The 15,908-nt window shown below is 36.9% G+C and overlaps 2 protein-coding genes across 2 annotated transcripts; both read right to left on the bottom strand.

Annotated features, from left to right (window-relative positions):
- Nucleotides 1–187: 187 nt before the first annotated feature.
- Nucleotides 188–5,330, bottom strand: LOC102896552 (platelet basic protein-like). The gene is made up of 4 exons (XM_015593503.1): nt 5,266–5,330; nt 903–1,093; nt 461–593; nt 188–326 (listed from the first exon to the last, which is right to left on the bottom strand). Exons 1-4 carry the CDS (start codon nt 5,328–5,330, stop codon nt 188–190), a joined length of 528 nt encoding a protein of 175 aa, XP_015448989.1.
- A 4,058-nt stretch (nt 5,331–9,388) lies between these two features.
- LOC102892780 (C-X-C motif chemokine 6) lies at nt 9,389–11,344 on the bottom strand. Its single transcript, XM_006917304.2, has 4 exons — nt 11,175–11,344; nt 10,879–11,011; nt 10,682–10,765; nt 9,389–10,329 (listed from the first exon to the last, which is right to left on the bottom strand). The coding sequence occupies exons 1-4, from the start codon at nt 11,260–11,262 to the stop codon at nt 10,311–10,313; spliced, it is 324 nt and encodes a 107-aa protein (XP_006917366.1). The 5' UTR covers nt 11,263–11,344; the 3' UTR covers nt 9,389–10,310.
- Between the last annotated feature and the right edge of the window lie 4,564 nt (nt 11,345–15,908).

Genomic DNA, 15,908 nt, shown 5'->3' with positions numbered 1-15,908 from the left:
TATAACACTTTAAAATTAGGCTTGCTACTTTCATCTTCTCTTTGTCATCTATTAACCAGCCTTCTCAGAATGAAATGTGACTTTTTAAGATAGAATAAAAAACATACCCAAAGTTTAATATAGTATGAATGAGTATCCTAGATAAATAAAAACTCCAGAAAGTCAAGACTTCAAAGTCTTACTCTTCTTAGGAGATAAAAAAGTTTGGCAGAAAATGTATAGGTAAAGCAGCAGACCCATCACTTTCCATAATTTTCTGGATTATTTTCTTGATTTTGGGAGCATCTGGGTCCAAGCAGAGTTCCTTCCCATTCTTCAGGTTGGCTCTGCAAGAGAGAATAGAATTATCCATGTGTCTTGGCATGATTATGGGGATCCATGGGACTGGAAAAATAGTGTTGGTGGGAATAGAGGCAGAGGGCTTCCCTAATGAGTTAATAATACAGTAGCAGGGATTTACATCACTTCAACTTTGGGGCAATGATGTCCTGGACTGATCACCTTCAAATTTTGGATGTTACTGGGATGAATGCCAGAGATGATCTTTACACACGTGCAGAGAAGTTCAGTATACCACTCGTAGTCCACACTTTTAGCTAGGATAGAAACAGTCTTGATTAGTGGTCATGAATATCTTAAAGATCTTATCTATTGACTTGTTTCCTCAGTCCCCTTCTTTGTGAATTGTAGCTCTCTCACAAGGCCATTGTGAATATGGTCTGAAACCTTTATTAAAGTATCTCAGCCAAATGCCTGGCACACATTAAGCACCCACTAGCATAGCCCCTCCAGTTAGGACTATTAATATAATGGCCTTCTCCAGCCCCAGGAGCACCATGACTGCCTTTTCCTCAGACACAGCTGCAGCAGAATCAGCCACAGCTACAGGGAAGCAGGGACCGCATCTTTAGCTTTCCCTAAGTTTCTCTTACTTTTTCCCATGGTGGGGGGCACCATCATAGCCAGGAGTAGTGACAGCAGCAGCAGCAGCACCTGTAAGACATGAAGTGAGCTTGCACAGGAGGAGGTAACATCGGACCTGAGGCTTATGGTGGCAAGAACTGAGGTGGAGTTGTTCCCAGAGCCAGGAGACCTTGGAGTGAGGGTGAATTACTGCCAAGATTCTCCAGCTAAGTGGCTTTTCATGCTTTCTTGAAGTCTTTTATATGCACCCCCCTCAAGGCCAGTAAGGAGAAAAAAGGTTGGAGGGGTGGGGGATGAGGGTTTGTGGTTACCTATGTAGAAGGGTGGTCAAGTTGTACACAGCCCAGATAATCGCCAGGCAAGTTAAAGTTCTTGCTAGATTTTATTTTATATATTACTTCACATTCCCACTCTCTCTTTCTCAACACCTATCTGCCTTACACATATTTAACACTCCATTTTTAAGAGCTAGGCTGAAATATGGCATTTTTTTTTTTGTATAATGATATAAAATGCCATGCCTTTCTTATAATGCTATTTATGGGCCTAATAGATACTAATAGATACTCATAGAATAAATATGTGACTCTTCGAAAAAAGAGTTCTCTACTCTTTCAAGTTACCCAGGGAAGCAAACTTTCCTATCCCAGTTGTTGACAAATGTTGGGATTCATTTGAAGTATGTGGATAAAATATTAGCCCATTACCATCAAAGCCTCATTTGGGCTTTGTTCTGTCTTCCAAATGTATTATCTTCTGTAATTTTATCCAGAAACTAGAAGCCAACTCATCCTCCTTTGTATTATAAAATAAACCACTTGTTTCTACCATCTAAAAATACCCTGAAAAGCAAGACCCAATATTTTTTTATTTTTAATCTAACAGAAAAATATATGATATAATTTACTGTCAAAGATTCGTACACTGTAAATGTATGTAGAATAAAAGACACAAGTTCCTCTTCATTATTACTCCACATTCTTGTTCTCTGGTGGTAACCATCAGTAACAATTTGGCAGTAGTTTCTATTCCATCTGCATTTATATGCACATATATACATATACATAGAGACACACACATAATACAGGGAGTTCCACATATATATGCGTAGAGATAGACATAGATCTTTTTTATATAAATTGGATCACTATACAGCTTTTGCCCTTCAAAAATGTCCTCAACATCCTTTCATGCTACCTCGGTGTAGTTTTACCCCATTCTTTTTAATAGCCGTATGACATTCTGTGGCATGAGCAATTGTAGTCTAACCTCTGTCTTATTGGTGACTTTGAGGATGTTCCCAGTTTAGCATTTTACAAATTGTAATAAGATCTTTATTTCGTAATTCTCAGACCCTAATTAAGGGTCTTGATCTCAAACTCCACTTGACATAGACAAAGCCATGCAGTGATACAGAGATGGAACTACACATGCTGGCTTGTATGTGTTATTATCTGGGTCACTGTCCCATCTATAAGACTTGCTTTCTCAACTGGACTGTACACTTTTGAAGGCAGAGGCATGTCTGAGGTTTTTTTAATGCCTCGTGTATCCTATACATAGGATAATGGGTCCTAAACGATGCTAGTGAATAAATCAATAAATATGAATTACATGAGGGAAAGTTTCTCTTTCCTTTCTAATCAGCCACAATTCTCAAACAAAATTCCACGTGGCTAAAAGTACCTATGGTATAAAAAGGTTATTTGGAAGGCTGAGCATAAAGGATGAGGTCCTGACTACATGTTGTCTTCTACCTACAATTATATGCAAATCATATGCAATATTTAAATTTCCCATTTTCCTGTTTTTTGCTTATTTTTTATACCTTTAAAATTCTAGAAGAAACTCTCAAACTATTAAGTGTATAAAATTACTTTTTATTAAAAAATGATTACAGTAAATTTTTCCAAACTTTTTCTTTTAACTTTTAAGTCAATTTTTTCTGTTGTTTGTCAGTTACTGAGTATATCTACTCAAGTTCTCAGTTCCTGTTTTACAATGTATTCTTTATTTTCTCCATTCTATTTATTTTCTTTTTATAGCTTACAGTTTAGGTGTAGAATATACTAAATTTCAATGAGTTTCCACCTCTCCCAAACTGAAAATTTATAGGCTAAGAAACAAGCTTGAGGAAAAGCTTAAGTTGAAAATTAGTATCCTTCTAAGAGTTGAGATCTGGAGTGAATTTCGGAGAATCTCAAAACGAAACAGAATAAGGAGAGAAAACTCTTTTCCAGTTCTTCCCAAGTGATAACTTTATAGCCTTTTCCCATCATTGTATTTGAAATATTGTAAATTTGCAAATCAGATTTTTTTATTCAAATATAAGCTCAAAACCATTTCCAGAGCAAGATATAAAGGTTTTTAGCATTACTCCTAGGATATTTCTTTTTCTGTTTATCATAACTCCCAACACATATGGTTTTTAATATTTATTGGCTTCACTGGACATAAACACAATCCAACTTTGGTTCCTGATTCATTTAGTAAGATTACTCAAAATTCCTAATCCTTTTGGGGAAACTGTATGGAAAGTCTTCTGAACTAGTGACACTATTTGAGCTAGTCAGTACTGGGAAAAAGGTAAGCATGTAGCACAGGATCATCAGGTTAGTTGGTACCAGGAAAGAAGCAGGCATGTAGCTCAGGACGTCTTAGTCAACAAATGTATTTTGTCACAAAAGATACATTGTCAGCAAGGTTTATGAGACAGTATTAAGAAATTTCTTGAGTCACTAAAATTTTATAAGCCTATTAGTCAGCATTTGAGGTAGATAATTTTTGTGATTTCATTTATTTAATAAATTTTGATTAAGTATTTCCTATGTTCCAGGCATTACAAAATTTTCTTTGTTATGTGACTTAGTTATTTAATTACTTCTTTTTAAAAAGAGAAAGCTCAAATATTTGCACAGAGCAATGGGATATAAGTACTAATTTACTGCTATTACTGCTGTTACTATTGCTACTAATACTGCTAAATGCTATTACTCTCATTTGCATAATTTTCTTTGATTTCTATAAAGAGAAGTACGGTATAAACACCAATAAACTGACTGAACAGAAATTAGTAACAAATTTTAAAATCAGTTATTAAATAAAAAAATAGCTTTTACAAAATTATAACTTAAGTGAACGCTAGAAAATTAGTGTCAGAGCTTCTTGGGTTTAAAAATAACTTGACAGCCTTTTAATGAATATTACATTGTCTCCATGGTGGTTTTCTTTCTGGTTTTTTTTTTTTTTTTTTTTTTTTTTTAGTGGCAAGTTACTTTATCTCTTTTCCCTTTAAGTCATCGTATAAATAGCAGAGTCATTCAGGAAAGTAGTAAGTTTTCTAAAACTTAAAACAGAACTTATCTGTTAGCTGTTTTAAAAAGAAAATATCTAGAGACATTGGAAGACCATTTCCCATTAAAAGTAAGACATATATTGTCTGCTAGACATAGAATATTTTGAACTCCCAAGTGTGAAGGAAATAAGCTATCGTTTGGGAATTAGTCATAAAAGTAACTGATAAAGAAGATCCCAGGGCGGGGAAAAAATGTGAGTCAGTTTGTTAAAGCTCTTTAATCAATAGATTGAAATATAAACCAACAAAAAGTTCCTTATAAGTGTTGAAATCAAGTGGTCTTCTGTATAACTCTGAATTGACAAGAATGATCCAGGCCTTAATTACTGTATGTTGTACTGAGGTGAAGCATGGGGTGGAGGTGTTGGGGAGAGTGGGGAAGGTAAAGGAGTTGGGGAGGAAATATTTTCCTGGGTGCTATTAAATAGGATCACTGCACTATTCTGCAGGCTTGAGAAATTTTTTATTTCATTTTATGTTAATATCATTTGTTGAACATCGAATGCATAAGGATCCTCTTTTTTTTTTTTTTTTGCTTTGTAACAAGCCAACACCAAACTTAGTGGCTTACAACAGTTTATTATTTGTGATATCCCACATGCTAATGAGAAGTTCTTCTGCTATTATCCTGCCTGAGCTCATGTAGAGGGTATAGTCAAAAGGCCACTGGAATGGCTGAAGAATCCAAAATGACCTCATTCACATGGGAGGTGGTTGATGCTTGTTGCTGGCTAAATTTTTGCTGGGATACTTTGGTTCCTCTGCTTCTTTCCCTTTTTCAAGTAGTATCATTTTATTTCTCAGAAATAAATGAAGAATGAATGGAAGGAAGAGAGGAGGAAAGGAGGGAGGAGGAGAGGGGAGAGTAGGGAAGAAGAAGGAAGAAAGGAAAAAAAAGAAGAAAAAGGAGCCTTCCATTCTTCTCCCTTCCCCTCACTTCACCCCCTCTCTTCCTGCCTGTCCTCTTCCCTTTGTTCCTCTTTTACCTCCTCCCCCTTTCGTCTCTTCCTCTTTCCTCCTCTCCCCTATTCCTGAAACCATGATACGTCATCTAGATGCCCTTTCAGCACCATGACTTTCTTCAGCTGCTGGAAGTGATGGCCACAGATAGCTCATAACTGAGGCATAGCTCATGGCCTAAGGAAACTGTCTTACCTAAAGCTATGTCACTGTCCTGAAGTCAATAGGAGGGTACAGAGATCTGCCTCCCTTAACACAGTTCAGAATAACTGAAAAGCCATCCCAGTTCCAGAGCTACTTGTAAGAGCATCTAAATCTTTTGTCCTAACACTAACTCTTCCTCTGCCTAATGCTACTTCCTTACTTCCTGAAAGATGTTACATTTTAGGTCACTCTTCAATAAACCGCTTAAACACAAACTCAGAGTTTAATTCTAGGGACCCCCACCTAAGACACTCCCTCTCTTTCTCCCTCTTTTAAAAACTCTACTCCCTTTTCATCCAGTTTTCCAGAAAAGTTTGTCAGAAAAAAAACTGAGTATATTTGCTATCAAAAGACTTTAACTTAGGCTAAAAGTTTCTCATCTTTGTAGTCTCTATATCATAAGTATTCTTCACAGGGTCCAGTATGTAACAGTATTATCAATAAATGATATCAAATATATTGGTATTGTGATGGATAAATATTTATAAAAAGGAACTACATCATACATTTTGATACTATTACCACATAATTGACAAAAAATATAAAGAAAATATGAATATATTGTTTCCAAAAATTTTCTGAAAAAGACAGGTGAAAAAAAATTCTTATAAGCACTAAAAATGAATCATTCATGCAAAGGTAGAAAAAATATGGATAAATCTGAAAAAAAACTATACTTAAATTATTGAGCTCTCAGTCTTCTCATTTATAAAGGCGAGTTTGAATTAGGAGCCTTGATGAAAAAGCAAATATTTATCAAACATCTACTTTGTTCTAGGATAACTCTAAGTACCCTAGACATATTATTGTACTGATTTTACAGATGAAAAAACCGAGGGATGGAGATGTTAAATAAATTGCCAAGGTCTCATAGATAAAAATACCCAAAACCAGATTTGAAACACAATTGCTTTGACTTTGTATTGCATCACAAACTATAAAAGAGCATCACTGGCCTCTCTTGCTGGAAATGAATCAACTATTTTTCTTTTTGTCCAGTCCTAGAGGTGGGTCAGAAACAATCATTCCATGCTCGTGTGGCAGTGGAAACACATCCATTAAGAAAGTGGATTTTTCAGCGTTGAGGATAATTCTGCAATTTCTCAATATTTAAGAAACAAGACTACACTTTAAGAAACAAACATTTACACCTAAACTCTAGGTCTTTCTATGTTATTACTATGTAATATTAATTTTGCTGACTAAAAGCCTATGACTGTCAGCCAAAATCAGAATCATGTGCACTTTCCTCATCTTCCAGGACTTAGTTAGGGAGGTAAATCAAAATCCCCAAGTGCTCCTTTGTCTAGTAAATTTCTCAATTTGTAATGTCCAGGAAAGATTTTTGAAGTTATGTACAATATGAGTTACCAACAGCAATTATTTTCCTAGTGCAAGAATTAAAACTATGATAGAAAAACAAGGCCACTAGTCATATTTTATCATAGATCTCGTCATACCTTCAGGAATTAGAAGGATTATGTGAATATGTCACACCCAGAGGCAAACAGGAAAGTCTAGTTAAATGAAAGGTATTAATTACACTTTGAAAATTGTCTGGATGGGACAGTAACATAGAGTAGATTTTAGCTGACACTTCATTCATTTCTCAAGGATTTCATATATGAGAAAGTTTTAAGTGGACAGAAGAGTGGAAATAGTATTTAGGAGTTTGTGTGAGGAAAATATAAGACATACCCCTAGATGACATACATTAAGTTAATTTTGCCCAGATATGTTAGTCTTTGAGTTTGCTAGTGCTGGGGTCAAGGATTGGTAAATACTAGCTGTCATTGAGGATTTTGTATAGATTATGCTTTGATAATACTCTGTAATCTATTTTCTTTATAGAATGGCCAATTATAGCATGAGCATGACATATAAAATTGCAAGGATAATACAAATAGGTCTTATTCTAAGGTTTATGAACAAACTAAACTTTATAAATATTGCTTTTGAGAAAAATAAAATTCTCAAATAATAATAAAAAATAAACCAATAATGTTTATTTTTTCACAAAATATATATTTCATATAAAACATGTAAGAAAAAGAAAATTACTATTTGAAGAAGCAAAAAGAGACCTCAGAAGTTGATATATATATTTTAAATTTGATGTATTTTATGCTTTTCTATACTGCTGATAAAATTGTCAGCAAACCCATCTCTTTCAATCTATTCTTGGTTTTTCCCTATTTTTGTATCTTACTCTCTTTATCTCTCTCTCTCCACCTCTCTGTTATATAGATATACTAATATATAATAGAAAATATATTAACCTAATTGGTATTCATATGTAAGGAAAGAGATGAAAAGATGTAGAATAGCAAGTTAGACGTAGATATGCTAATGATACATTAGCATATACTAGTATATACAATACATGCCAATATGAGCATATATAATATAGTAATCCAATTGGAGTGTGTGCATATGTAGATTAATTGGATTAGTCTCCTTTCATTTTCTTGCTTTTCCTAAGAATAAACTATTTACATGAAATTACTATTCTAATACTAGAGAGACAGTGGGACTTGTTTAACCTAGATCGTTCATCTGTTTAAGCACCTGCTCTGTGCTAGGCACTGTCCTAAGAACTGAGATGAACATGATGAACATTATCCTTGCTCTGATGAAGCTTTCAGTGAGATTGGAACAGACACTAAATATATGACCACATGTCGTAGTCTCTATAGACTCTATAGTCATGTCAATGACAAAATGTTATCAAGGAAAAAAACTAAGTTCTATGAAAGAATATAAAAGGGGTGGGGGAAAGGGTCACAGAGGCCCTAAGAGACAGGTAAACCGACCCAAAGGAAGGATGGGAGTTAGCCATGTGAAAATTAGGGGTAGGTGTTACAGGTTGAGGGGACTGCATATACCAAAGCTCTTCTTGGATTACTCATAGACAAGGAGAAAAGAGGGTAAAGGAATTACAACTTATTTGACACCTACCATGAGGCAAGTTATTGATTATAAGACACTATCTGACACCCTGAGGTTCAAGATAACTTAATTTCTTAAGTTAATCTATGTCATTAATGGGGGGGTGGTGCAGAGGGAGAGGAAATATGATTGATGCTCTGGGAGAGCTCTTAGCAGAGTAAGGTAAGGAAACCTCTAAACAAATAAAAGCAATGCCATATTTGCCATTCAAATAAATTCAAGTATCTAGAAGATGCTATGGGAACATCAAAATGGAAAACATGAATTCTGCTGGGAGTGTCAAGGAAACTTTGTGAAGGAAGTAATGTTTGAGCTGAGTTCAGAAAGATGAATAAGCTTCTTCCTAGAGGTAGAAGAGGAAAGCCCCTTCCAGGTAGAAACCCTAGCAAATGCAAAAGCATGGACCCAGGAAGGAACTAAACATTTGATTGCAAAGATGGGGTAGAAAAGCGAAGTCGAAGGAAGAAAGAGTCAAATGAGACTGAACCTAATTTTTGGTGCTCTCTCACTTTTATTTCAGATCTAGGACATAGGGAGCCAGTTAAGGATTTAAGGTGAGAAAGTCTTACTTATTTGTGTTTTATAAAGAACCCAGAGGCTCTTGGTGCTATGAAGGAGAAACTGGAAGGAGCCTGAGCTTGGAAAAAAGCTGAACTAATGCAATGTCATTGGGAAATGAGAGTCCTCTCCACTAACCAGAAAAAAGCACAGCTAATTTTCAAAATGAGGTAGGATGAAAGAAAAATATAATTTTGTATCAGTGTAAGAAGGAAAAAACAACATGACTAAATTTTATAAATATTTTATTTTTTCCAAAGAATAAAAGAAGTGCTATAAACCAATGAGACACACAATTAAAACATGAAATTATAACAAAATAAATGTGATGCATACATAATTCTTTATAACAAAATGGTCAGAACCTTAAAAAGATCCAGTATAAGCATCTACATATCTTAGCATTGCTGTTTACTTTTTTGTAAACTAAATGATGTGTTTATATTCAAATAACTCAAATATATTTTCAAAATTTTGAGTACAAATCATTGTTAGGTTGCTTTATTCTTTAAAAAAAAAAAGCTAAAGGAATGCATTTCTATAAAAACTAGCCATAAGGAATTTACTTCTTTTTTAGCTGCTTCATCTAGCGAAAACATATATTTAGTGATTAAAATTACAGTACTCCTAATAAAATAGTTAATAAATACAATATAAAATCAAAGTTTAATGAGTAAGTCATGACATTATGCCATACTAAGAAGACATCAAATGTCTAAAGTTATAGGAAAAGAATATATTGCTCCTTATAGAACTTAAACATTTAGAAATTCTAAATAAGGAAATATATTCTATACAGGTAAATGTATGATGCACCCAGCTTTCTAACGCAATATAACTTAAACACAATCCCAGGGTAAAGAGTAAGGAAATTCTCCAATGTATTCCCCAAGAAACAATACTAAAATAATTCTGATTTCATGAGAAAAGTAAGGGTAACAGTTTAACGTCTTAGATAACATTCTAACGAAATAACATTCATATATTAAATGCACAGCTTTTTCAGTAACACTCTAGGGAATATATCTTAGAAATACACTAGCTACCTTGAAAAATTAACAAGCAGTGATTCTTGGCTCACTATTTAGTCAATTGTCAAAGATTTTAATAGCATAGCAGATAAAATAACAGCAATTAAATAGCAGGAAATACTATGTAAAATTCTTCATAAGCTGACCAGAAAGCTTCAGGGACCAATATAGTCCCTCCTCCTATCCTTCTCTCAAAGCGGGGAATTCATGAAGAAACCTAACTCACTGGAGAAAATCAGCCCTTCCTTTTTATCTTCTTTGGGTCCAGAGATCTCTGGGAAACTTCTGCTGAAGAAGTGAGCAGTTTTTCCAACGCATGGCCCTTTCTCTTAATTTTTCTTGTTTCCTCTGTTGAGAAAAGAATTATATCAGATATCCAAATTTCTGCCTACGCCAATCTGTTTTCAAAACATGAATCTTAGGATCAATAAAAAGCAAAGGGTTGACTCAAGGACTAAATACTAACAAAAAATGCATCTTAGTCATGAGTTCCGTGTAACCTCTTAGGCAATTACGTGTAAGATTGGTGACAAGAGTTTTCCCAGGACGTTCCAGAACAACTTTCTCCTTTCCTCCTGAACACCCTTTTTATTTTAAGAATGGGCTGGGGATGTAGTAGCCAAATCCGATGCAGAGAATAAGGACCTTCAGAAGGCTACACTCCGAGAGATTATAAAACCACGATCAAAGTGATGGGTACCTGTCCAAAAGTTTCTGGATGATTTTCTTAATCAAAGGAACTTCTGGGTCCAGACAGACGTCCTTCCCGTTCTTCAAGGTGGCTCTGCAGAAAGAAAAAAAAAGGATGAGCCCATGAGCGGCAGGGGCTGAAGACCCAGGCTGGGGGGACTTCCCTCTCGCCAATGTCACAGTATACCACAGCGCACGAGGACTTACATTAGTTCCACTTTGGGACACTGCGGACCTGCAGCGATCACCTGCAGATTACTGATCATTTTGGGATTGATCGTGGGTTTTATGGTTAAACACACGCAACGCAGCTCTCTCACCACGACCGCAGAAGGACCAGCTGTGACAGAAAGAGAGACACCGTTATAGGGCACGTCGCTGGGGGAACTGTTTTCCAGCGAGCCTGGCCCGGGACACTTCCCCGAGCCCGGGACGCGGCGGTCGCTGCAGAGGCTGGGGCGTGCTGCTCTGCCCCGTGCGTCCCGCGGGCTGTGAGCTCTCACCGCTGGCGAGCGGCCCCGGCGGCGTCAGTAGCAGCAGTGCGAGCAGCGCGCACAGCGAGCGGGCAGCGCGACTGGGCAGGAGACTCATAGCGGCGAAGAGGGCGCTGGTTCAGGAAGAAAGAAACGGCGTGGGGATTTGAAGCTCTGCAGCACTGTGCTTTCCCCAAGCCCTCCTCAGCTTTTATACCTATACTTGCCCCTTCTCTCAGGCAGGAAACTCAAGCTTTGGGATGCTTGGGAAATTCCTTGAACTGGGGGTGGGGGTATGGAGGATGGGAGGGCGGTGGAAGTTGGGGAGGAGGTTGGCTAGGAGGAGCTTTCCCACACCAGATTTGCAGAAGACGCGATATCTAGCTGCTGCTCCTGCTGGAGGTGAGGGGCAATCCTACAGAGATTTCATCTTCTGGGCTAACCAGGGCTAAGGAAGGCCAGCTTCTCCTGGGGGACAGAGCCTTCTGGGAGGTGCTCCTCATCCCCATGTAAAGAGGAAGACTGGAACCAAAGTAGAGGGAGATTTGACTTCAGATAAACTTATGAACATCCTTAACCTTAAATTTTATTCTTATTCTTATTATTCAGGAAATGTAAGCCGTGATTGGAACTGCACTAAACTGAAAGCCCTACGTCTCTTCCTTGCAGACAGGTCATTCTAGGTTCCTCAAATTTGGTTATTATTCTTTGGACTTCAGCCAGCTTTTGAAGCCAAGATGATATGATGAAAATGTCTGTACTCCCATTTGAAGTCAGTGGCAAGAACAGGCTCCCAAATCAAGTGTGCTTACTGGAAATCCTAACTTGTAGTTTAGCAAGCACATGCGTGTCAAGGTGGTTTAATAAACATCTTCAAAAATCACCCAGCAAATCTCCCTGGAAGACAATACCTTGCTTTCCACAGTTCAGTACACTATTGACTTGGAAAAGGTATGTACGATCTTAGTTAAGGGCAGGATGAGCGCAGATTAAAGCAATGCGAGAGCCCCAGCCTGCTTTAGGTAGGGCTCCTCAGGCGGACATGTCATTGACCCAATTTGGAGAAGCTGTAGGAGGTTTATGGATCCGAGGGGCTCATCCGGAAGTTTTGTCTAGAAATTTGAATCAATTCAGCAGCAAGACAGCACCACTCTGGCTTCATTCAAACAATTTCATGGGAAGGAAGGATGGCTCACACAAACTTCTGGAACTATCCCATTTCATGATTAATGGTGTGACCAAGTCCATTTCAGCAGGCCTGCTGTGGACTGAAGTTAGTCCAAAGCTTCCCCCTCAATTTGAGGGATGGAATAGCTTCTAGCTTCTTCTCCCTCTCCCTTCTCTCTCCATGATCTGTGGAAGTAGTTAGAACATTGAGATTCTAGTGGTCAGGTCTTTCACATTCTTAAATTCATGGTGTGCCTATATTATATTGGAACGGTACATTGGCTTTCTTTTATGAAAGGCTAACTAGATACTCTTCTGGATTGTTCTCAAAACCTTTGTCCTAACAGTAGGTTAGCAAAGGCTATATCAGTAAACATGATGGCAACTGGAAATCAGTCATGGAACGAAATTCATTTCCTTGTCCCCTGTGACTCTGGGGAATTTTACTAACTCCTCTACTCTTCTCCTTTGCCAGGACATCACCTCCATTGGTGAGCAAGGAGGAGATGTCATGGACCTTTAGAACATTTAGTCTGGAAGGAAACAAGAAATTTTCTAGTCAAGGAAAGCTGGGAGGTTTGGCCTCACCTTATGGGAAGCCAAATGGCAAGTTCTCTCTTCTGTACAGTTTCCTGATACCATCAGCATCATACCTGACTCAGCTCGTGTAATCCTTCATCCTTCTGGGGAGTGGTAATCTGGACAAACAACCTTCAGGCTTATTATATTGACTTTTTAGAGATTAGACTGTATCCAAAGACAAAAGATAAACCTCACTAATGTGCATAAGACAAAACTTCAAAAATGTGACTAAGAATCTTAGACAATTAAATTCAATTTAAGTATGGGAACAAACCACAGTATAAAATGGCTTTGTGAGAAAAAAATTTAATGACATAGGTGATTCAGTGTGTGTGTGTGTGTGTGTGTGTGTGTGTGTGTGTGTGTGTGTGTAGGTGAGTTCCAAATAAAGTATTCTAAATATAAGTGAAAATATGAATTAATTTGGGCACTAAATGTTAAGATCAGAGAACGATCATGAAATGCGATTTCCAGTCCTCTTGTCTCCCTTGTAGATGTCCATGCTTCACCTCATTTGTACTCTAAATTAACTTACCATGCCTTATTTACAGAAAATAAATAAATAAAATATTTTTCCAGCTAGCAAGCAGATAAGAGAAAGTCGCCACTAGAAGTGGGCTGTTGGGTTTCCCAACATGATCAGGAAGCAGTGTGTAACTTAAACTGGGTTCATTGAAATCATTCTGGCTCATGGCCCATGTCTGGCTCTTGTCTAGGTATCTGTGATATGGGCCTTGTGCAAAGACAAATAAGATTGTGGATGGTCCAAGACTCCCTGCAGTTGAGAATGACAGCACCAAGTACCATAGGAGGCAGAGCTCTTTAAAAGTAATTATTCTTTATCACCAATTTAAAGGGAAGCCAGTTGCCTTACCTGCACTGTGTCCAGATAGTAAAAAAGGTGTTATTTTTGTTGCAAGCTATGATAAAACAGTCAATAAATGACATTGATGTCTAGATAGGCGGAAAGGTTTACTCTTTGTCAAAAGCCATCAAATTTTAGTCATAATACTACAGAGGAATGTAACATAAATTAAAACATTCTTAATGGTTTGCAGCTTCCACGACACTTTCATGCTCATTTTCTTTTGATCCTCATACTGATTCTTTGAGGCAAGTAAGAAAAGTTCTCTTATCCTCAGCTAGGAAAAGTAAGGCCAGAGAAAGAGTTAAAAAGCAGAAAATCCAGGATTGGAAGTCAAGCACTAGAGAATCTGCCACAAGAAATTTTTAATGGTTTCCAGATTGCAAACCACTTTCTTCATAGTCACTGGCAAACATCCCATGGCTCTTCACATCTGGTTAACCGCTTTACTTGTATTGCCCAACAACCATATTTTAAGCTATTGAAATCCTTAGTCTATCCACTCCTGGCCTTTGTGGTCACAATGATGTCAAATATCCAAAAGATTTCCAGGTCAACCAGCCTGAAATTGTCACCTGCTTTTTAAATTCCTCTCTTTAAGACCAGTGCAAAGTACCATCCTCTCTGGAAAGGTTTATTCTGACAAAGCCAATTGAAATGTATTTCTTCTACCTTGGATTTTCAGACATGAATGTACTTGTAATAACTATCTCATGAAACAGAGTTTAATTATTATTTAATTTTGCTTTTGTTTCCCTCAAGTCAACTATAAACTCTTTAAAGTCAGTGGGGATGTCATATTTCTCACGTAACCTCTTCAAAGTTTCAAGTTCAAACAGTCTATAAACATTTGATGACAGATAATGATAACTTTTCCTTCTGTAGTGTTCTTTAAATTACAAATGGATCTTAAAGCTTCTGAAATCAGACATCAGGCTTGTTCAGTGTGGCACGGCCATAGACCATGGACCGTGACTCCACTGGGGCTCAAACCCAGGACTTTCTGTGTGTAAAGCAGACGAGCTAACCGCTACACTATGGAACCACGTCTCAAATTCCTTTCTTTTAAATTGGCTTTCTCCTATATTGGAAATTGTTTTTTGGTTATTCTTAGGGCCAGTTCAAATAATATTTTCAGTCTTGCGAATCTGAACTATTGAAAAAAAATGTTCAGAAACCAGCAGGACATTTGATATTAAAAGAGAGACTTATACGACTGAAGTATCAACCAAATTACATATTTTCTGAGACTTAGAGATTGGTGAAGATAAATGACAGGGAAAATTATGATTAAGTTATACTGTGTTGAATGCTAATAGTTCGGGAATATTATTCTAAATTGACACCTTCGATAAATCAGAGAAGCCTTTAATTACATGTTAATATATGACCTTGGTCTTTTCAAATATTTTTCTAGGTTTCTACTTTCCTTTGTATCCACTGCTCTTCATATTACCTTTAAGATATGCTATATGATTATAGTAATTAAAGATGTAGACATATCATTATCAGGTTAAGCACATGAAGAATGTCAGTATAAAAGTTCATAAATCAGTAAGAGTTTAAGCAGGAGATTGACTTACTTGCTTGTATGCACACACACAAAAAAGGAAAAAGCCAGTTACTCTTGGGTTAATTTTGTAATATCGGTGCGGTCTGTCTCCTTCTACATTGGGCTTGACAGGTCAATGAAGAAGCAGCATCATTCAGTAATAATTTTGCTTCAGAATTGCCCCAGCTTTACTGAACATATTCTCTTCTTTTGTCCATTATCTAATTTTTTTTCTTCCCAACATAGAATAAATTTGTTTGAAAAAGAAGTAAATGGATTAACCTTGATTGAATCCAAACTGAGCTAGGCTCCAAGTAACCTAACCATAGGTGGGCTTTTCCTTGTCACCTCCTGAATAAATGAGGTAGATAGCTATCTCTTGTTCAGCTGTGAAAGCTTGCAAAAGTTTTTGTTAATAAGAGATGATATGTAGAAAATAAGATGAAGATTAAAGTTCGAAATGTCTCTGAAGGCCTTAGCCTCCTCAGAAATAGGAAGTGTTCATTGCTTTCTTTGGAAATTTGGTCTGGGTTAAGAAAAAAGAGAAAGAAAGAAAGAAAGAAAGAAAGAAAGAAAGAAAGAAAGAAAGAAAGAAAGA

The sequence above is a fragment of the Pteropus alecto genome, unplaced genomic scaffold (assembly GCF_000325575.1).
Source record: "Pteropus alecto unplaced genomic scaffold, ASM32557v1 scaffold237, whole genome shotgun sequence".
Classification (NCBI taxonomy): domain Eukaryota; kingdom Metazoa; phylum Chordata; class Mammalia; order Chiroptera; family Pteropodidae; genus Pteropus; species Pteropus alecto.
Note: the sequence above shows the minus strand (reverse complement) of the source record. Positions and strands in the feature narration are given on the sequence as shown.